General features: G+C 39.5%; 1 protein-coding gene across 6 annotated transcripts in view; it reads right to left on the bottom strand.

Moving 5' to 3' along the window:
- Nucleotides 1-24285, bottom strand: part of MAGI2 (membrane associated guanylate kinase, WW and PDZ domain containing 2) — a 761916-nt gene that overhangs the window by 225441 nt on the left and 512190 nt on the right. For all 6 annotated transcript variants that reach the window (XM_080391914.1, XM_080391915.1, XM_080391910.1 and 3 more), the window contains exon 6: nucleotides 14622-14701. In XM_080391914.1, the coding sequence (XP_080248040.1) occupies nucleotides 14622-14701 (80 nt within the window). The remainder of the gene's footprint in view (nucleotides 1-14621; nucleotides 14702-24285) is intronic.

Raw genomic sequence — 24285 nt, 5'->3', positions numbered from 1 at the left:
TACAGGATTTGCCAATGTCATCTTTTGTACTAGTGTCACTTATAATCATACTGGTGCTTAGGAGATGAAAGCATGTTTATTACCTTCGTTTATCCATAACAATTCATTCTAATTTTGCTTTTGCCAACCTAGTGATAGTGCAGATAGAATCAGTTCTTTACTAATGCAAACATTCCTTAAAGTAACAATTTTATTTCTTGCAGGATTAAGATTAGGGGAAAAAAGGTTATTTGTTTTTACTTTCTGCTAGACCAAATTCTACTCCCTTTAACCATGTGTTAAGATTCCATTTCAGTCAGCAAAACAGCAGAGAATTCAAGTTGGGCATAATGAAATGTTAATGCAATACCATTTACTGAAACAGGTAACCAAGACTACATTTTTCTACCTAATATCACGTGTTCAGTTTATTTATAAAAAATTACTTGTTAATAGGTATATTACAGCTACAATCACGATTTTTTTTAAACAAAAAGAAATGATGTACGAATTCCAGCAGTGCAGCAAGCAGCAAGTAGGCATTATTGTTCTACTCATCATGATCATATTACTAGGCCAACGAAAGTCCCAAACCACAATTTAACGTCTCAAAAATTAACCCCCACATTTAATGACTAATCTGAAGTACTCAGTGGATGTCAAATATGGCACTATGAGACCAGATATCAAAGCATGAGAACAGAAGGATGGAGAGAAGAAACTAAAGGTGATAAAATCCTTCAAGAATCTGGAAAAGAAAGACATGAAGGGAATAAAACACAGAAAGTTCAAACCAATTTGAAAGTCCCCTTTGAAATGAACAGGTAATATATATCATGCCTAATCAGTTGGGAAGCCATACAATTTATGGTCTTTCCATACCATTTTTCAATATTCATCAGAGCAACACTGTACAACCTTGTATATTAATGTACAGCTTGCAAATACTCTTTGAGTTGTGAAGAGACAAAATAAGTCAAATAGTGGTGGGGACAGAATGCCCAGTCAGAAATATCATGGCAGAGAAAGTGCCCACAGAGAACTGAGGCATAGTAAAGAACATGGAACATCTGACTCTGAACTAAGTGAACCACCAGAAAAAAATGGCATTTTTAATGCATACTAATGGTGGCTACAACTTGCAATAGCCGAATAACCTTGAAACCTACTGAAAGACTGGTGAGACTGAAAAGCCTACAAACATGCCTGCCCCCAAACCCACCAGTGATAGCAGAGCTTTCCCACTTCCACACCTGAAGCAGAAAGAAGTGAAATGATTCTTCCAGTCCAATGGAAGAAACCTGGGAATCTTGAAAGAGGAATGTCTGAGTATACAAAATATACCAGTCCCAAAATAGCTAAAGTCAACTATATTCACCCAGTTTGTAATGCTGAAAATTTCTAAAAACCTGACATAAATTGAAGATAAATTGGTGGTCAAGCAAAAGGCATATGAAAAGCATGAGCTCCATCTTGTGAGAGCAGTGGCAGATGCTTTCAGATTCAGCAGCTGCACATGACCATGATATATCTATCAGGGGTTGCTGTTGTATCTCTAAAAGTGTTTAATTATGAAAGTGATATACAATTGTTCTGGATCCTTTTTTGGATGGAAGGAACAGGACATTCAGATACGGATAGAATGTTTCTATTTTTGTAACAGGAAAATTGGGATCACTGAAATTTTCTTAAAGGAGTAAAAAAGTGCAGACTTGTGTTTTTCTGCAAGGGAAAACCTTGCTACCACAGGCAAGTGTTCTATTATAAAGAAGGTAAACTATAATCATAAATTCAATAAGCAAAAATTTTTCTTGTCCAAAGGTAAATCATGGACTAAAGAGAAAATAGATAAGAGAAATCCAGCTGGGATTGAAAGAGGAAAAAGATATCTGTTCATTTAAAAAAAACATAAATCCAACCCTCCCTTACCCCTTTGCTCCTTTGCTTCCTTCCCCCCAAAATAGTGAAATTTCTGGACAGAGCAACTCATGTCTTTTGTGGTAGTGTCAAATCTGAAAGATGAAATCAAAATTTCTAAAACTAAAACAATTCTCACATTTTCAAAGTCCATTTGAGCAAAAATGCACCGAAGCAAAGTCCAATGTCCAGTACATTTAACTATGCAGACAAAAGAAGCTGTGGCTTGCCAGTTATCTCCAGTCAAGCAGTGCAAACAGTGTTATCACTGCAGCGCCAGTACGGGAAAGGTTAGGTTATCAACAGTGAGATGTTATCTAGACTAAATAATTTCTCAGACAAAATTGCTAGTTTACACTATTGTTAATAGTTTTGACAGTAAGATATTTCCCCCCCCTCCTTCATGCACCAGAAGGAAGAGGATCCAATGGAAGACCTGGACGTTACTGCTCACTGGGCAGCCTCTTGGCCTCAGGAGTTACCAGAACCTGGCCTGCACAGCTACAGAAATACACATGGATGTAGATATGTAAGTAAGGCTCCTCTGTGTGTGTTTATGGCAGGGGACTACATTTATCTGGAATCCCTCTGCATTTCTTTTATACAGTTGCATAGACAACAAAGATCCAACACTTCACCAGCATGTGCAATCAGAAATTACTATTTTGATGAAAGTTAGACTATATTCTGCAGAATTTAATTCGATATAAAGATTTGACATGTCAAAGAAAGAAATTCTAACGTTTCCCATCTGGATTCCAGAATCCTGCCTGTTTGCCTCACCAAGTCCTTTGTTCCTATCTTTACCAGGTGCGGGGCTTTCTCACATTCAGAGAGCTTTTTCCCCCATTATCTTTCTATGCCGAAATAATTCCATTGTTTTAAGGCATCACAAATCCAAATCTGTTCTCACATAGCCTGCAACACGTTCTCCACATCTCTGCTTTTTATACTTCCCACCTTTCATAGCCACTTATTGTATTCCAAAGCCTTCTACTATGAATTCTGAGAATGCAGCTCTTCCCAACTGTTCTGCAATAGCCACCACATACTAAATGCCTGTGCATTCCTCCCACTCACGCAAATACACTTCTCAAAAAGCCTGAAATGTTACCACATATTTTTTTTTCCCTCTCCTACAGACAGCACTTATCTTCCACTAGGTCCTCAAGAGTATTAGTCATGAAAGACAGTGGCTTTTTAAAGTGGTGTGTTATCTGTCAAATCTTAAATACAGGACATCTGTGCTCAGACAGGATTTTCCAGCTCTATTTACCAGGGACTCCAACACCCACTTTGAGGAGTTTAGGCTAGAACCAAAGCCCAGGTCTCACAAAAAGAAAATTACTGAAACCTTTTTTAAAGCATATTACAAAAAAAGGAAGTCAGGAAGCCATAAGTATAAGGAATTCAGGTAATATTAAGGAGCAACCCTGAGGTAACTGTATTTGTGAAGCTCAGCTGCTAAAGGTGCAGAAAAGTTTGGATTCACCTTCACTTATCTATAAATTTGTTGCATTATAAGCAAAGACCAATCGAAGAATGTTAAAAAAAATAATCTGCCTTTAAAAGTATCTGAAAAATAATGAGTGTTACTAGAGATTTCAGCAAGTCGTTATATTCCTTATCCGGTAGCAATGTGCTTTGAACTGATTGCCAGGAAATACCCAACAGGTCTGCACAACAAGGCAAACCTTCCATCAAAGAACACCAAATTGTTTTTAACTTCTAAATTCAATGAAATTGCTGACCTTCTGGATGAAATTTAAAATGAGGCCATTATGAAGATTAATTTTTAAAAAGGAGAAGATTGCCATTCCTTTTCATTAATTATCTCTGTTAAAAACAAGAGCTTTCATAAAAAAGCCGAGGGAGGAGGAATAATAAAAACGAAGGTAGCTGGACATACTGTAATGAATATAATCCCACAAGCCCCTCTTTGTTAAATCTATCATGCTTCATTGCCATTTAGAAGTTCAGGATTGAAGGATTTAGACTATAGAGAGAATAGGATTAAAAATCATGTACTCTGATTTCTTCTTACGATTAAATAATATTTCAGGAGGAGTTTCAACCTTTTGTTCTTTATTAGCATCAAGGCCTTGACTATGAACTTTCCTAAATACAGTGTGAATTCTTTTCTCCATGGAAAGATTTTTCTTTCAGAATTTCCCACATTGGAGCATTCCTTTCAATGGTCCTTGTAGGAACATTTCAGGCCACCTCTAGGCTCATACCACACAATGCTTGCATTTTAATGGCAAAAATCAACCTCATGCAGTCAGTGAGAATTTTGCTCGCTTCAGTGGTGAGTGGAATCCAATTTACAGCTCATTAAAGATGTGAATTGTTAAAACTGCGGCCCTGTTTCTTCTGATGAGTTTAAAAAAATTTCTCTCCCTCCCTTTCCAAATTTCATTACACATTCCAGCTGAAAACTACTTAAGCTTAGCCAGTTAACTTGGCAGCAAAATGAAAAAGGGATGCTATCAGAAACTGGATGTGAAGAACTCCAGCAGCACCAGCAGAAAATCAAGCTACCATACCCATTTTGTGGTGGTCATGTAGCTTTGGACCATCTTTTAGTTGCAGTGTAGTTTAAACTGTGCTATCATGTTAGCTCCAGTTTACTGGCTCTGTTTTGGGGTACATCACTGCTGAATATATTTATTTTATTCTAAAATCAGATTATAATTTGAAAATAACAGTTGAACTTTATTGCCATTTTAAAATGTATCATTTGTTTTCTCTTACATTGCTGATGAACATGCTGCATTCCTTACAGTGGGCATTTATGATACATGTTACAATAAAGACTTAAACTGTAAAGGGCCAGATATAAAAAATAATACTCTGTATCTCTCTGATCTTTTTCTTCTGAGAATCTCAGAGCATTTTACAAGCAAGTAAGTTTCACAGCCAAATGAAAGGTGTGTTTACATGACCCCCTTTCATAACACACTGAAACTTGAAGTGGTTTTTTTTCATAACATCATGAACTAATTAGAATGAAAGCCTGTGATCTTTCTCATCAGGGACCATGGGACAAGTTAGTAGCTTCTTCAGCCTGCATTTAGCAACCTTTAAAACCAGCAGGTTGCTAGAAGAGTTACTATGGGGCTGACAACACCTGTAGGGACAGGGATCCTCGCAGCCTGTGCGGTGTCAGCACGCAGCCCCAGGATGCCCCCGGGTCCCCGACATCTCCCCATTTAAACCCAATCTGGGTGAGCAGCGAGAGCAGTGAGCGCAGGACAGCCAAGTGCTAGCTGAACAATCGAGGAAAACAGACATTTTTTTCTGTACTTTCTCATTCATTCTTGCCCTTGCAATTACCAACTCTATTTAAGATTAAGGTTAGTACTCTACAGGGATTTGTATGTCTGAGACTGTGAGAAACCGTAATGGTTCTGAAAGCAAAGTAATACTAATAGTCCATTACAGCTTAAAGGAATTATCTGTCAGGCTGGTAAGTGTGCTCCAAGGAAGCCTCCCTGCACCCCTGAGTTCCCCCAGGGAGATACAGGCAGGTTGCCCAGGGCTGGCCCCAAGGCACAGACAGCCAAGGTATGTACATGTGGACAGCTATTTTGTCCTAAATCTTATCCAAGGATGAAGAAGAATTACTCTTATAAACTGTGTCAAGGTTATCCAGAGAAGGGTCTTCTGAACTCCCAGGAAGAAACACTACTCGAGGTACGCCCTTTCTTATTTTTATGATCATTATTGTGACTTTGGCATTGAAGATTTTTTTTTGTGAATTAATGCCCAGCTGGTGTTGCCAGCACAAAATGCCCTTCCAAGGGTCATGACGGTTCAAGAGATTTTGTTATTGTTTAATTAACCCAAAATTGGAAATGCAAGCTGAAAAAAGCATGTTCAATATGTACTTAAAATGACAGAAACAATTCATTGTGATCAATATTATTACAAGCAATGCCAGCTCCATTACAAAACTGATGGCATTAAATGCTATTTACAAGTGGGGTTAATAACGTGCAAGAGAAAGTTCTAAGTAAAAACTCTGAGGTTTAAAGGTGCAGTATTCTTATCATCTAGAAACACCTGGATTTAGGTCAAAACTGGAAATGAATTTGGTAGTCCGTCAATCCGTTTCCTAATTCCTAGTCATTTGTTCGTATCACAAAGCCACCAGGCAGGAGTGTGTGATGGGCAGTCCCTACTCAGAAATGACTCAGGCCTGGAACAGGAAGGGTTTTGATGTCTGAATTGAAAAGCGTTTGCAGAGCAGTATCAAAAGTTTGCAGCAAAATTACTCATGTGTGCCTGGCGCTCTCAGCTGAACTCTGTAAGCATTGCTTACTTGCCCTTGGGAAAAAAACAAACCAACAGTCCTTGGCACAGCAGCTCAAACCATCCCAGAGGAGATGGTTTAAAATGTCTAGGGACAATACCACGCTCTACATTGCGCTCATATTTTCTCTCTGGACTGATTAATCTACATTATATTCTGCACCCCACCTGGCAGAGGAGCTTACTCAACATGTTTTTCTCACTTGCAGGATAGTATCTTTTCCAGGCTGTAACAGAGAAAGTTGTTGTGTTTTAAAATAAAAGAAATAGGTCCCCACATGCTATTTCAGAAACAGTGTAAGCCATGTCCTCAAGAGAAGATGCAGAGGAGGCCAGAGTCTGGCTCTTAGATGGATGTGCTACTTCAGAGCCTTGGATATTTTGCTAAGATCTGGAGAGCATCAAGATTCAAGATGCAAGCATGCTGATTAACCTTCCCTCTTTTCAGTTCTCAGCTATCTCCCTCTTCACTGCACAGCTTTCTGCCTTGTCGATTTGTACTGAATTCCCCAGCCACAAACAAATTCCCAACACGGGATCTGGATTCCCTTTCAGGCACTGGATCACCACATATCAGATGCTGCAGCAAGTACCTGGTAGGTGCCCGCATCAGCTACAATAGGGAATTCTTTGCTTTTCCCTTCACAGAGAGAGCACCTCCTTGGCTATCCCTATCCATCGTGATTGTGCCTGATGCTTCCTCTCCCATTTGAAATCACTTAGCACATCCATATCGACACATAATGGTTCTGTATTTTTCATGGAAAATATTAACTAGCATTTACAGTCCAGCCTCCAAATGGCTTCAGTGAAGAAGAATAAAACCCACTTTAAGTATTTCTGAAATTTCATGTGAGATGGACAGGTGGATAGACAAAGTTTTTTCAATGTGGTTGGCAGCTGTTTATTATTAACTGAGGCCAACAGGAATAATGGAAGATAACATAGGCTAGTGAAATTTTTACGTCTTGCATTGCTGCTATGGACCATGGATTGAAATCTGTATTACAGACAGACACTTCTGTGGCCTTTATTTAACTATGACTTAGTCATATGTCATAAATTAACATTAAGCTAAAATTCTCCAAGACAGCTTTCCTGAAAAAATGCCCATATGAAAGGCTAATAAAATAAGCAAAGGTCTCTTTGTATATAGTCAGGTCCCTATACAGAAGCATTATTTTATATGGTGACCTATTTAATAACCAACAACATTCCAGCATTTGAAGAAAAGAATTAAGAAAGAATTAAGCTATGCTGATACAAAATCTAAAAAAGAAATTCTCCTCAATGTATTTCCAACAGCAAATATAGTTCCCTGGAAACAAGGTTTAAAATAGTAATGCTAGTAGACCCTTGACTATAGTGGAACAAATGGTACCTTTTAACACACAGTGTAACTACCACTTAGCATTAGATATCAATCATGACTTGTATAACTCTAGGAGTACATGTTTTGATCAAGAAAAAGCCTACTTTTCTGAAGATGGTATCTCTTACTGCTCTGCTTTGGTTTCCCAGGGAAATAAATTTTATGGGTTCATACTGCCCATCTCTTCATCCTTTCCCTCTGTTAAAATTTGAACTTGTTGTTACTTTTCAACTAAATTTAGCTGAGACACAGGTATCTCAAAGATAAACACATTGCCCCTGCATCAGATAATGTTATACCCTGAGCTCAGCAGGTACTTGTCTGACCTGCACAAGCCGATCTGGTTTGCAGACAACTTGAAAAGGGAAGAAAAAAAAATTTCCGTGCCACTGAGAGAAAAATTTGTATGAAGCGATGAACAGAATACCATGTTGAGAGACACAGTGCTCGGGGTCACACAGCACTAGACACAACCCAAAAGCCAGCCTTCTTTCCCAGTTCATGTTGGGATCCGTTCATTCAGCAGAAACAGGGGTTAGATGTTGAGTTGCAAGATGTCCTGTAAGTGCTTTGTCCACTCAACAGCGTAGGGCTCTTCCTCATCATTCCATGTCCTCCTCTATCCCTGTACGGCACTACTCCATCCAAGTTTCACATGTAAATCTCTGACAAAAATTAACCCAATCAGCCAGAAAGCCGCACACTCCTTTGTACCCTAGACTGCTGAAAGATTTGGTTTCAAACTCTAGGCTACTACTACTTGAATCAAATGTAAACCTATTTTATATGCTACCAGTTGCCACTAGTGGGCATTGACACTCATAAACGGTATCCATATAAGATACTAGTTCACTGCTTGTTTTCCAGGAAAATGCCTGTAAAGGAATTGGGAAGTAATGCTTTACCCATCAAACCAGCATGCCTATGCCCAAATGCCTCTACAGAACAGAAATATGAAGGGTTAACATGTCTTACTGCAGCATAGTGAAGAATCAGGTAAATAATGAAATTTTTTTCCTTATTCTGTTTGTGATTTACCTTAAGTTGCAACGTTGGATAGAGTTATGCATATGTTTAACTATAGAGCAGCTCGCATTTGCTGAAAGGAAGGTGTATACAGAAAGGCATTCCACAGTTTGATCATGACAGAAATGCTCAAAAAATCTCTGTAAATAAAAGTGTGGCTAAAAGTACTGAAAAAACTGCTCATGTCATAAAGCAGTCTGAGTCACATCTATTCTTTTGAGGAAAAAATAATATTGATAGGTATTCAGTATGAATTAAAACAAGAAATCAAGTGGTCCAGTTTTGAGACCATATTTTTATCAATTTATATGTTCAGTTGCATCTTTAGAAGTGAAAGAAAAAAATTTTAGAAATAAAAATTTTAAATAATAATAATAAAAATATAAATAAACCAAAACCACTTCAAACACAAACAGATTTTTAAGATGCTCATCATGAAACAGGGATTATGGAAATTAATGACAATGCCAATTATTTATTCTTTCTTTTCATTATTTATTTTTATTCCGCATAAACAATCTTCTCAAAGGAAGAAGAAAAGTATCATTTAGGAAATACAAAAAAGAACAATTAATTTTAGATCTTGTTTTTACGCAGTAGAGTGGGTTGAATTTCATGCTTAATAATAATAATATTACCTCATAAATCTACAGAATCTTTCTTTGTGTAGGATTTATTTGCTGGAAGCTGAAGTTAAAGTGGTTATATGCAATGGTTCATTATGTGGTTTGAACTCTTAATAAGAAACTCAAAATGTATTATATGTTAGCAAGATGAGAAAGACAGTCCTACATTTTATTTCTTTCATGCCAACAGTCAGACAAATGAAAGGTATTATGAAAAGTTACTAATTTTAACAAAGTCTGGTAAAATCTGAGCAAAAGGTTGGCTTGGATTCCTGTTTACATTTGTGGAAATACGAAAGTAGAGGCACCCATATAAACATTCCTCTGCCGTTGGAAGTCTAACTTCTACCAGTTAGATGGTTTAGGGAGGGGGAATATCTACTGGAAACAAGCAAAATAGTCCAGACTTCAGACTAATTGCCGGGCTCCAGTCCTTTCTAGAGTTAGTATAGGAGCATGTAAAAATGGTGAGGCGGTAGCTTAGACTAGGAACATGAAGAGGGACTGTATTTTAAATGGTGAGGTTTTGAGAAAGAAGCATTTTTCAGCATTAAAGCACTCATAAAATGTAAAGCAAAATGGTTTGAGAATATTTTTTTCTTAAATCTCAGCACCACTTAAAGAGGTTTCCAAACTGAAAACACAGTGAACAAAGGTGCTGCTGTGTCTCACAAGAGATGTATCCAGCTACAAATACTCTACATGAAGTTTCAGAAAACCAGTAAGGAAAAGTGGGCCTATTTACTCCCGTGAAAGTTATTGGTTTGCTGGGATAGTTACACCCTTGAGATTACAGCTAGCCTAATCAGTGATTGCCCTTATGATTCTGAATTTAACATTTATCTTCTGTTTTGCTTTTTTGTTTTTTTGTTTGTTTGTTTTTTTCTGGCAAGAATCAAATATATAAATATACACGTTCAAAAATTCAGTTATAGCAATAAAACTACAGCTTTTTTTTTTTTTTTCCAGACGTTCAGAGATTCTGAAATGTTTAGAGATGATTGATGAAGATGATGATGGAGTTCTGAAAGAAGGGAGCTCAGTTCCTGACTTTGTGACTGCATGCGCACACTGCATGTGCTATGACACATGGCACGTGCCAAGCAAAGCCCTGAGAGGGAGCTCTGCTGTCTGGGTGAAAAAGTAAAAGGCAGAAGTCCCATATGCCATGAAATGGCAGGGCAAGGATCTCTGGAGGTGGAAAGTACTGCTATTAGCAAAAGGGAATTTGCTTGGAGGACTCGGGATGGGAGATGGCCAATGGGAGGCATCATATGTAGCGTGAAACAAGGGGTCAGTCAGGAGAGAAAGACGAAGAGGACAAGGGTAGATGTGTGTGTCAATGGCATGAAGAAGAGCACTGAAGCTGTGCGTGGCAGCGAGCTCACCAAAAGGTATCGCCTGTGACTACAGGAATGGCAGAAAGGATAACCCAACAAGAAGTGACAGGACAGTGGGGCTCAGTTCAAGATGAAGACACTTAAATGTAGTATTCTGTCTACATACAGGTGTTTACATTTGAACCAGATATCTGTGCCCTCTAACTGTCAAACTTGAGCTGACATTCACAGTCAATGAGGTTTAAAGGCAACTCAGCTCACCCGAAATAAACATCTACATTTTGCAGTCAAGTTGGTGGGTGTAGAGGAGATGGAAAGACAGATGACGAGATGAATGCTAGGTGAAATCAAAGCTTTATTTATAGCCTTAAGCCTACTTGTATTTGGAAACTAAGAGATAGGAGAAAGGAGGTTGACATAAAAAGAAATGGAGGGTTAAGAGTGATGGAGACTACTGATTGGGATGGGTTAGTAATGAAATAAGTGAAATTTGTATTAATGAAATAAGTGAATTTTGACATATCTAATCCCAGGAAATTTCAACAGCTGTTTAATCTCCAAATTGGATAAAGAAGTAAATGCTCATTTTTCTCCAGAATGGAAAGTTCCCTAAAGTGAATTAAAAAATTTGAAAAATTTAATTACTACGTTTCGTAACCAAAAATGAACTTTCTAAAGCCTGAGCTATTTCATGTCATTAAGGCTGAACTGCCTTTCAATATTAAACTACATTTTGTACTGCCTGATGGGACTTGTCATTCTTTTCCGTATTCTCTCCCGAAGAACAGACTCTGTTCATAGACCATTCACACAATGTACCTGCAATCATGCAAATCCTGTGAGTCTGCTATGTAATATGACTTTACAGAGAACGTAGGAACCAGGGAATCTAGCTCAGAGAAACAAAGGGGGCAGAAGTATAACTTCTGTTGTACTCTACAGATAAAGATTGGTTAACCAATTTTGATGTGGGGGAAAAAAAAAAGAAAAAGAAAAGGAATAATTTAAAAGATGTATTCTAATTCAGAAACCCCAAATATTTAATTCATATTTTCAGGAAAGAAAATACAATTATTTTTAACAAAGTCAAGATTTTCTGGAAATCCATAAAAAAATCTAGCTCTTACTGAAAAATTGCCATCTATTTTACTTACTGCTATTATGAAACTCAGATATGCACTATACAAACAGAGAGTAAAAGGCAATTCTTGCTTCAAAGACCTGCCATCTAAGTAGATCTGACAGAGGAAAAGTCAAAGTAATTTGCTGAAACTCGCACAGAAGTTCCATGACAGAGCAGAAATAAATATCAGCTCTTAAAACCTCCTGACCCGCAAAGGGGTTCAGAGCAGTGGGTGTCATTAAAGGAAAACAGAAAGAGTCAACAGCACGGAGGCAACGAAAGCTTGACTTGGTAGAGCTTTTCAATCCTTTGGCAAAGGCATGTGAAAAGTTTTCAAGAGGAGGGATGTGCTGGAAGGTTGGTTTGGATTTTGCAAAGAGAAATGAGCAAGCACTGGGATCTGCAGATACAGAAGCCAGAGAAAATGACAAAATCTTATTTGGCAAAGGAGTATTGAAGAGCTGAAAGTGGAAGAGAGGAAGTGCCTGGAGTGGAGGGGGCCCTCAACATCACTAGCCCAGAACATCAGGACTCAAATATTGTACGCTGCTTGGACATTGTCTGGTGTGGAAACTGCATGCTGGTGGCAGAATGAAGAAGACTGATTTGGCAGGATTTGCACTGAAAGGAGAACACAAAAGTTGGGTTCTTCAGAATGAAAACCTGATAGCAGAATCTGATAGGTGATAAAGACATCATAATGTATCTCAGAGAATCAATGCAAGTTTCAGATGTGACAAAATGAATGTCAATGAAAAATACAAGTTATGCTGATAGCGATAAAGAAGCAAGGTAAGTATCATTTCCTATCTAAACACTGATGTCTTTCTAAAATTTTGCATCTCCAAGTAAAATGTACCAGAATAAATCATAAAGTGCAACAGAAAAAAAATATTTGGCATTAAAAACCATCTACCAAGCCATAGCTGAAACACATGCGAAATTAATCCTCGATCTGACATTAAATCTAAAAAAAACCAAATTCCAGATCCCCATGTGCTGTAACAAACTCCCTGGTGTTGGACCTCAATGACAAGGTACAATCATTTGAAGGCATATTACTGATTTTTAAGAACATTTTCTTCTGCAAGTATTGGATTAAAAAAAACCCAAACCACACTTTTGAGCAACCGAAGATCCTTAGGAAAAGAGAGGATGTTGCAAGAACAATCTCTGTAAGAATAGAAAATCTCTCCCTAAAGTCTTTTATGCTTCAAGTACTTTGCATTAATGAGCTGAGCAACGCTTAAAAGAAGAACATGACTCAGCATACTATAGTAATTCAATAATCCAGCACTCAAATAACTACAAAATAATGCTGTTTCTTGAATCCACCAATCCAAATTTTTTTCAGATACTTTGGTATTTTTTTTTTTAATATTTCGGTGCTTGCTGTGATTTCTGTATACAACAGCTAACAGAAAAAGAAAAAAGAAAAAAAAAGCAACACATATTTATTCCAAGTAACTCTGTGATATGTTACTCCACAGATATCGGTGTATTTTTCTTCTGCTTTTTCCACTAGTATTCCTTAAGGAACAGGCAAAGACATAGCTTCGTAGAAGTAATGTGAGATATTTAGAATGCAAAACTCCTGTGCCCTTGTTTTGTTTCAGCAACACACTTCTGTTGTATTCACTGTAGAATTTACTCCGGGAGCTAGTGTTGTCAGTGCTAGAATAAGCATCACAAAGTCATTCAGACATGTAATTTCTGATGTCAGAAGAGAACGTCAGAATTACTGCCGAAATAAGGAAGGGATATTTGGAATACAGCAGTCTTTCAAAATGTAGCCATTTACAAAAAACCCAGGAAAATTCTCTACCAAACCATTGACCCTGCATTTCATAGAGCCAGCAACTCCTCAGTGACCTCTTTATCAGCCCCAAACGGCACTGAGTTTTCTTTCGGTTAATAGTTTGTACATTAACCAGATGAATGTATTTTGGAAAATTTGAAATAAATCAGATACAGTACATGAAAAACTATTAATATATTTTAAGTATTTACAAATGCTTTGAATTAATGCACATAGCATGCATGCATTTAATCCTCTGTATCTCACAATAATAAAATGAGTAGCAGTCTTTAGAAATCATTACTTAACTGGCTAATTGAACTGACACTGAACTATAAAACACTGGAAAAAACCCTCCTCAGGAAAAGATCTATTACAATGCCTTTTTACTTTGGCTATATTAAATCATTTTGATTCCTGAAACTTTACCAGAGAAAAAAACAGACGTTATATTGAATGCGTATAAGATACTTTGATATGATCTGTATTATTTCATATCTCCGAATCTGTCAACATAGTCGTCTCTCCTGCACAACAACTACAGCTCCTTTAAGCATCCTCAACAGTATTTAAGCTTTTAAATTTCAAGCCATTAACAATGCAGTACCCCCCGAATCCAGCCTTGAACTCTCACAGACACTGATCTCTTTCCTCCCTCCCACACCCTGTTTTATCAGGCACTATTTTGTTTAAATTGGCTACTAAATAGCATAGCACTGTACCTTTAAAAACAAATCAAACAATATTCATATTCCCACGGTGCTGCTAGTTTCCCTTATGCATTGAATCGCCTGTAGATTAAAAGCTCAGAATCTGAAAAGGGATTCTGTTCTGCCGACCAAAGTTCTCTGTAGGAGATGAGGGAGAGGGTCAGTCCCGGAGTCACACACACAACAGGCAGAAAACACACTTGTGATCCTCAGCTTTGGATAGCATCAGAAAGGGGAATAAAAAGCAGAAACACATGGCACACTGAGAACTGGTATCACTTATGGCTTCTAACCAAAGCAGCAATTAAACACCTTTCATCGTTCCCCCAAATGCCTGATTTTTGTAAGAACTGAGACACACACACACACACAAAGGCAAATCCCCTCTGAGCAGCAACGAAAACTTAATAACCTACCATTTTCTTTGCACTCTTCTGGAGGTTTAGCCTTTTTCGCAAGTCGTGGATCCAGCCATGATGTTGTCTTTGTGTTATGGCTGAAAAGAAAAGAGATCACTCTGAGCAGACACATACTGAAAGGAATCAAGTTTATTCCTTAAGAAAAAAGGGTTAGTCCAACAAAATTGCAATCGATACACTTAATTTGCTTACTGGTTCTAAGTAGCCCTGAAGGAGGTGTAAGAGTAATTGTGCAAGGCAGCTGTAAATTTGGCAACCTCAGCTCCCTGTCCTCAAAGCAGCTATTTTTATTAAAATCAACTAGAATGTTGCCAAGTTAACCTCATTGAAAATGCAGAACTCATCCAGAGCAAAAGGAATTTATTACAAATACAGTGTTCTCCCGTTGAATGAGTGCAGGCGACAGGATTCTGTACCATTCTCACAGTTTTCAGATAGAATTATTTTCATCTTAAACCTGTCCTTTTCATAAATACAGGTTTGTTATTTCTCACCAGCAGTACTGGCAAGGCATAGCAAAAGTGATGCAAATTACAGCATGCTCCTGCAAAGTCTACATTTCCGGACAGAGTGATTAATGACACTTTGTTTAACAAACCTTTATCTCTCCATATATAATCCTTCCATCGAGATAAAATAGATATGCACAAGCTGAATGAATCATGTGGCTCCTATCTATACTCTGAATAAATCTTTGAGGAATCAGCCATCAAATAGCGTTGAACTGGCACAAACTGTTTTCTGGGAGAATATTATGCCAGATGAATGGATACTTAGCACAGCTAATGAGACTTAAAACCAGATCTTTTCTACTTATACCTTTCCCATAAGCATTTGAATTTGGAGCCAAATATTTAACATATATTAAGAAAGGAAGACTATAAACCAGAAAAGGATGTGATCATTAGTCCTCTATTTTTTTGAGATGCCTTTCCTACAATACCATCATTCAGAGACACTCCTAACCCATGTTTTATTTATCTGATACATCCTAGGAGGATGCTTGTTCCATACAGTACTGAATTTTTTAGTTTATTATTAATTTGCTGTGTCATTTTAAAGTGTACTTAAGACTTCTTCCATAAACATAGTATAAGGTGTACAAAATAGGGGACCTGGCAAAAAAAAATGGATTAGCATGCAATTAGTAGTTGATGAGTTACTGAATAACTGATACAGTCCATGTGGTCCAAACACCACTGTTTCCCCAGGGGAAAAATAAATGCACAGAGCCAGTGCCCTCTCCCACCTTGACTCCCTGTTGAGTCCATGGCAGAGAACTTTTTCTCTGCCTCGATTTCTCTCTCTCTCTAAAACTGGAAGGATGCTACCTACTTCTCAGCATTATTGTCACCATGCTAAAACTTCCTCCACGTTTTGGATGGGAGAAAAGGTAGATGAGAGTTATGTAAGCATAAACTGGCAACTGAAATGAAAATTGAGGCATTTAAATTCCTATTTTAAGCATGCCCTAGTCTACAACACCATTCACGACAGGTGACGAGGATAAACAAAACCTTCCCTTACTTTTAGAGCAGAGCTGTATTTGCAGAGTATGAAGAATGATAAGCCAAAGGTACGGTAAATTTGAAATCATGCCAGCAGCCCCTGCTAGATTGCAAATGTAACTAAGATGCTTCTCTGAAGCTCTGCCTGCCTGTGGTCTCCTGTAGGATGTATTTTTATACTGCAGTCACAGCCTAACTGCAGCTTGTGCAGACATCGTTGAGGTAGCTTTAAATTAACTAGGGGAGATACTGGCAGCAATGCCACTGCAGCAGCACCCAGCCCAGGGTGGGCTCGTCACCCCAGCACCTGCCCAGCTACTTGGGTGCAGCCAACAGCACATGCTGAGTTCCACGCCACCACGGGTGCCCCCTTAGCAGTGCCAGAGCTCAGCGTGAGCTTGGACATACCTCTGTAAGCTTGCAGTCGCATCTCTGGAGTGTGGGCATGTCTGAACGACTGCCACCCTCTCCCAGCTACTAATTCCGAATGATTTTAGGGACCTCCACTGGTTGTAGGGGACTAAGTCAGATTCACAGATAGTTTCCTATGGCTTTAAAAGAGTAATATCTATGACTACTATTAGTAATGTTTGCTGTGGTATAAAGCAGATCTCAAAGCACTTTACAAAGGAAATAAAAATCAACACCCCCGATTTCAAGGTGGGAAAATGGAGTCACAGAGTCCAGTGACTGCCCACAGCCACCAAACTAACCAGTGGTGGTTGGTACTGGACTCCACGCAACAGGACAGACCAATTCACCAGCTCTAAAAACATCCCTATGGCATTTCTGGAATAGACCCGAGAAACAAGTTTTCAGGCATCTGTAAAGACAGGTGCCAAGCTGAAAATAAGCCCAATTCAGTATTAGTGTTTTAAAAATGTAAATTAGTTGAATTACAGCCTCCAAGGCTTTTGTTGAAACATAACAACAACCAAACTGTTATGCTTCCCTTCAGCATAAATGTGGCTTCCATAAACCCAGAAGGACTGATATCTTCCAGTTTTGTGCACTGTGGCCATTCTAAACAAAACCACAAACAAATTAAAAAATAAACAGCTCCTCCAAAAGAAGAGTAATCCTTCAGTCTGCAGCAAAATTTCAGGGAATTAAGATGGTATCTCATCTAGATCAGCTCTTACAACATTCAATCTCCTCTTCCAGCTACTGTCTCTCAAATCCGTTCATCTACTTAGTAAAAGCAAGACTCATCTACAAGGACTTTATAACAAATGACTGAAGGATCAAAGTACCTTTTGAAAATCATCCCTCTCCTCCTTACCCATCTCCATGCCTTCTCCCTTGCCTTGCCTCCCCACCTTATCTTCTGTACTAAACACGCACGTTACCTCTTGCAATGGGACTTTAAATGCTTCTAGACAGGTGCTCCAGTGGGTAAAAAAATCTTTTCCTGCTCTGCAGACAGATCCTACTTGAAAGAAGGCATCATCAACCCCAGCTGCCTTCTAACAAACACCACTGCAGTACCATCAACGTCCTCTTCAGCGGTACATAGTGCTGGCTGCTTGGACCATCTTAGCAACCAGGTACACAGCACACACACACTCCTGCAAGGAGGACAGACATGACTACGTTTGTGCTGCCCTCAATAAAAGAGGGGAAACAAGTAGCCATGGATTACAGCATAGTCTGTTTTATGCACGTCTACTGCTGTCCTGCACAGGAGGTTTATTTGGCAGGGTATTCATCTAGACTCCCTCAGGCCAGCTTTCAAGTTGTGGGTTTTGGAATGATGCTACTTCTGCCATAGTGGATGCAATGCTAGCAGTATCGGCGCTGTTCAGAGTAACTTGTCTTCCAGCAAGGACTAGAACTGGAGTCAGCCAACCACAGAAACAATAGAGAAGCAGCTTATTCCACACACAGGTAGGACACTTTGGGAACGAGAGGAAGAACCAAAGCCCAGTGATGATGGCATGCTGAATGTCCCAGGGCAGGCTGCAGGGACATCTCGGGAAAGATGCCACATCCCCTGTGTCCCAGGGCTCTGCCTATTCCCCCGTAAGCTCTCCAATGGACTAGAATCTGTAAAAGCTAAAGGGAAACAGTATTTCTCTCCTAAACAGTTTTTAATATAATTTGAAAGAAGCCTTGATAGGAAAGCTTTAATTATAGGAAAGAAGACAGAAGGAACAGTAAAATGGCCAAATTAACACCAATGGCAAAAGTAACATCAACACATATCTGCTGCATGAGCTGTGCACGTTAATGCTTTTTGAGGACTAAAAACCTTGTAAAATGTACTGTGTATAACCTGTCTGCTTACAAGTACACTAATCACATGCATCCGTTTGCGAAGTCTTATAGACAGACCAGAAGGAAAAGGGGCTGGGGACTTACAGATTAGTTATGAATGAATTGCAGATGAATAGCTGTGGCAGTTGTGGAATAAATGCACAAACAGGGAGTTGGAGCAGTTGTCACTGACTGAATGAGAGTGAAGTGATGCAACAAAAGCATCCTGTGAGAAATACAGCTGTGGCTCCACCAGCATTTTCCACTGGCCACTGCTTCTTCATTACTCAGCAATAACTGTACCTCATCATTAAAGTGCAGGTTTAGAAAGTCCATCCTTACACAATTTCAACGATCTTTATTACTAGCTAGGATGATTGAGCTAAGAGACAAGTCGTGGCAAATCAACTATGCATGTCTTAGAAACTGTCTTAAAATCAAGAGCAACTTCTTAATTTTAGAAACTTTGAAATCAGTCAACAAAGGTTCCCTTTGGTTTTGCTTCAAGCAGGTAGAGTGTAGGAATAGCACAACATTTTAAAATTCACCAAATTTGTTACCTCTGCTATATAAAATCTAAACTGCTTATAGGCCTGAAGTGTATTGCAAATTTTAAAAACAATTTTAAAAAAGTCACTCAGTTAAGCAGCGGAGCTTAATATTGTAGCCAAAAGTCAATATAATAATTACTGCTGAACTAACTTAAATACTCCCTTTTTGCCAAGTATTTTGACCCGGCAGAAATAGTTTATTATACTCAGAGTCCTCTGCTATCAGTTATTGACAATTTTAAACATACGTGGAAAAAATATTCTTCAGCTGGTTTAAACAGAGTGAAAGAAAGCTCAGAATACTTCCCAGAAGCCCTGACTCAACCTCCTGCTCTTCTACAGATTTTCTTTGTAGGTCTGCTTTTAGGACTTCAGAGACTGTTTATGCCCCAGTTCCCTGTTACCACCACTAGAGCTAGATACCAGCATCAGAGACACTGCAGGAATCTCACCGGATACTCCTCCACACTTTTAGAAGTAAAAAGTGTTAGGAACGTGGCTTTTCTTATTTAACAAGGTACTATCTTTTTATTATAATTATTTTTTAGTGTATTATTTTAATTAAGATTTGAGTTGAATGGATTTGTGTTAGCAATCTGTCAGTTTAAAGCACTTGGACAGGTAAAGTTTCTTGTACTGACAAAGCCCTCTTGAAACATTTTTTAAGAGAATATAGAAAGTAGTTACTGACAGTTATAGCCTTAATGCCTTTTGAAAACACTGCAAACCTATTCTAAACTGTGACTCTCGCAAAGCAGGAAATTTGTACATTACTGTGAAAGGCATTTCAGAATGGGTATTTACCAATGTGCTGCTTCAGTGTATTTGGGGACAGCACATATGGGCCTGTTTGGGTTTTTATTGTGAATCCATTAGATTCAAGATGGTCCTCAATATAACAGCTTGAGCAAAAGGGAGTATACGAGACAGAGAAAACCAAAGTGCACTGTAGACTTGCAAATGCTTACTCCTCCCTTCTTTTTGTGTGCCTGAGACGTGTAGATCTGCAGAGCTTTTCAGCTAGCAGAATAATGCTTTTCAAGTAATTTGCGTGTAGGGGGACAGTGACGGGAAAACAGAGCATTAAACCAGCGGTTTTGCAATTCATCCTTTGTGGGGTGCTGCCCAAACTTCTCGCACACACGTAGGACAGACACAAAAGGGAGTCGCTCTCCAGCCATGGTTTGAATGGCAGCAGCTGTGACAGCTAGCTTGCACTGCATTTCGTGCTGTCAGTCTGTTAGATGTGCTCAGAGTATGTACGTGGTCCTTAACAGACGACAGGCTCGGGGGTGCCCATCCTATGAACTGCAGATGGCCTTGGGCAGCAGATAAGCAACGCAGTGGTGGTGCCTTGCAGGAGGCAGGAGCGTAAGATGCTTATGTAAGATTTTAAAAAAAAATACATAAACGCCTAAAGTCTCCTATGGTAATTTCTGCCGTTTAAGTCATTCTCTTTGACTTAGGCAGTTAATTTCTGACAAGAATGGGCTTCATCTCATATGACTTCAGCCACCTAGAAATTACACAGCTAATTGTGTAAGATTCCTCTCTATTGAAGGGAGAGGCACCTATACAGAAAAATTGATCTTTCCTATCTTCCAGTTGGTCTGGGGACCTAACCATATGCTCTTAGTGACACACTAGGCTCTACAGCATCTCCCAAAGGCCTATGGCTCCCACTCCAGAAGGGCGCTGGTTTTCACAGGTTCTGTGCCATGTTCACAGAGATGTGTTGGGCTATTAGTATGTGTCTACAGTAGTGCTTTGGCTCAGATCAGGAGGTCACTTTTCAAGTGAATCTCTCGGTTACCTTCTTTTACACACTGAGCATTCTCCCAGCTTGTAAGCTGTTTTCACTTAAATTTAAACCTGATGGTACACAGCAAGAGCCCACTTAATGCACTACAAGCTATTCACAGGCAGGCAGCCTACGGCCTCTGAAAAGACCTAGTGGCTGTGGATGCTGGGTCATCAGCACCAAGTGCTTCACTCTGCAGTCCACTGATATTGCTGATTTAGATATGGACATGGATTGGATCAGAAGGAATTCAGACTGGTTTTAACTCAGTCTTGTGGACTGAGCTCAGGGGTTCAGGGGTGGAGAGAATTAAGTGCACTCCTAGAGATCAGCTTCCTAGAGATAAACTTTCTTTTTAGTTTCATCTGAAAGGAATCCAGTTCATGCACTCTGAAATGTGAACCAAATCACAGTGTGGTGCATGGAGGCAACCAGAAAATTTGCCTCAAAAGTGTTCTTCTGACACAAATTATATGCTACTGCAGACGCACCTTTGGATATCTGAGGGCACCTTTACTGGTAGAAGCACCTACATTTAGGCAAATTATTTCCGCCCTTATCTTTGGACAGGAAGAATCAGCCTCTGGAGGTAATTATCTCTCTCCATTGACCACAGAAGGAGTCTTGGCAACTGGTTTATACTGGATACCTAATGCTATATGGCAAACCAGGTGAGCTGAAGGAGAAAAATTACAAACCCATTGCAAATATCAGAGGAAAGGTTTTGGAAGAGCAAGCCTGCAGAGCAGAGCAGCAGAGACCTTTGGGGGAAAGACAAGAAATAAGAAGGTGAGGAAAGACAACAGGATTTGAGCTGGCAGTTTGACCTGGATGTCAGCATAGATAAAACCAGCAAGTGAGAGCAAGGGACAATACACCACTAGTACAGACTGAGAATGTCTTTATAACACCAAAAGACAAGAGATGAAAGAAATTCAGCATTCCCCAAATTCTTTCGATTTCTGCCATCTCCCCATTCCTAATTATTTTGTCATGAGGCAAGGAAGCTGTCTTAGGAGAAAGAAACCAAGAGAGATCTTTTCTGTTGCCTGTCCCGCTGTATGTCATGTTGAAGTCCAAAGAGCATTAGAGATCTGATCAGTGTTATGCTGACCAAAACTAATGAAGTCAGTACAACACGTAACCAAGGAAAAAGAATTACAGAAATCTATGATCATATAAGAGACCTGATGATTTAGAACTGTCCACACAATAAAGTCATACTGACACAAAATGGCTTGTTTCCCAAAGATGAAGAATCACATCAGAAGTGAATATTAAAACAGCATATGAAAAAAATTCCTTCATCTTAATTACTATTTAATTAAAGTAGCAGACAACTTTTCTTTAATGTCTTTGTTGGCAACATGGGCAGTGGAATTGAGTGCACCCTTATCACAGCACTCTCCAAACTAGCCAGCTGCAACAAGGTCTTTTACCATCACATACCAACATACTCTTCATACTAGTCCCTCTGCTGCCTTCTCCTTGTCTCTCCTCATCCAGGGCATGCTCTCTCTTCCTCGGCTGCTCTCTCTTCATTGGCTCTCAACCACTTAACAGAACCAGCCACAGCTGCACCTTATCTACCTTGGCCAACACACCACCCCTGAAGCCAGCCCACAGCTGTATGTTATCAATATTAATTAACCTGCCTTTATTTCTCTACACACCCTGAGCAAGGCTGCTGATGACACCAAGCTGTGTGGTGCAGCTCCCATGCTGGAGGGAAGGGATGCTATCCAGAAGGACCTTGACAGGCTTGAGAAGTAGGCCTACCTGAACCTCATGAAATCCCATAAGGCCAAGTGCAAGGTCCAGCACCTGGGTAGGGGCAATCCCAAGCGCAAATACAGGCTGGGCAGAGAATGGACTGAGATTAGCTCTGAGGAGAAGGACTTGGGAGTGTTCACTGACAAGAACCTCAACATGAGCTGGCAATGTGTGCTCGCAGTCCAGAAAGCCAACTGTACCCTGAGCTGCATCACAAGAAGCATGGCCAGCAGGTCGAGGGAGGTGGTTCTGCCCTTCTGCTCCACCCTTGTGAGAGCCCACCTGTGTTCAGCTCTGGGCTCCCCAAAATAAGAAGAGCATGGACATATTGGAGTGAGTCCAGAGGAGGGTCACAAAGATGATCAGAGGCCTGGAGCACCTCCCCTGTGAGAGAGTTGGGGTTTTTCAGCCTGGAGGAGAGAAGGCTCCAGGGAGACCTTATAGCAGCCTTCCAGTACCTAAAGGGGCCAACAGCAGAGCTGGAGAGGGACTTTTTACAAGGGCCTGTAGTGACAGGACAAGGGGGAATGGCTTTAATCTAAGAGAGGGTAGAATCAGACTAGATATAAGGAAGAAACTCTTCACTGTGGGGCTGCTGAGGCACTGGCACAGGTTGCCCAGAGAAACTGTGGATGCTCCATCCCTGGCAGTGTTCCAGGCCAGGCTGGATGGGACTTTGAGCAACCTGGTCTAGTGGCAGGTGTCCCTGCCCATGGCATGGGGGTTGGAACTGCATGGTCTTTAAGGTCCCTTCCAACCCAAACCATTCTATGATTCTATGAAATAACCATACAGCCAAAATGTGGTGAATTTCAGTATTATACAGTGATACACTAATGACGTAACATGCAGAAGTGCCAAGCTGGCTTATAAGAGATCAGGTAATTCCTGCAGAATACGGAAGCGATCTTGAGTGGGTAGGAGGGTGTACTTCCACCTCAGTACTTTTAGTATCTTCTAGTACAAAAGATAAAGTTATCAAATGTAATGGTGTAGCCAGGCTTAACTCATGTATCCTGTTTTCTCATGGTGAACTGATGTAGCAACCAAGAACAGCTAAATATATCATGATTCTTCAGGTAAGCAAGATGTTAGGGTAAACACATTATCCCTGCAAACAAAAGACTTTCCTACATTAAAAACTACTAAGGAGAAACACTGATCCTATCGAAGGCTGTAGCAATATTCTCTAGAAACAAACTAGGTCAGAATTTTACTTTTCTAATTTGTAGCTGCACTTCTTTTCAGGTAACACGTGAAATAGTACCAGCTGTATTTGAAAACTTAGTGGCTGTTTTTTTACTGTGAAGAGTCCTTTGCAGAGGCCTATTTTATAGCTGTTTTGTAGTCTTTTATGGTCCTCATAAAAAAAGCAGCTTTAACAACTAGAAAAGTTATTACAACAGGTCCAAAAAAGCAAAGCTGACTATGCTGCTTGGAGAAGCAGGTGTTGAAGTACAAAGAGACTGAATGTTTGTGAGATGTACTGGAAAGTGGTTCGTTAAACCCCATGTGGCCAAATTCTCCTAAAAATGATCACCACAAGTCAAAGAAGATGATAATTTAAAGATGTGTTACAGAGGTTTCAGTTTATTCTAGACTCTTCTCCACTAACAAAACAATTATTAATATAGTATAAGCAAAGAAAACCATATATGCTTTTGAACATATAAATAGCTTTAGTTATGGGCTAGATAATATCCTTGAGACTACTCGTTAAGGCTTAGTTGTAGCTCAGCTTAATGAACTGCAGATCTTCCTGGTTTAATGTC

Source organism: Falco punctatus (assembly GCF_963210335.1).
Source record: "Falco punctatus genome assembly, chromosome: 6".
NCBI classification, from domain to species: Eukaryota; Metazoa; Chordata; class Aves; order Falconiformes; family Falconidae; genus Falco; species Falco punctatus.
The sequence above is the reverse complement of the archived record's forward strand: the minus strand, read 5'-3'. Positions and strand labels throughout refer to the sequence as shown.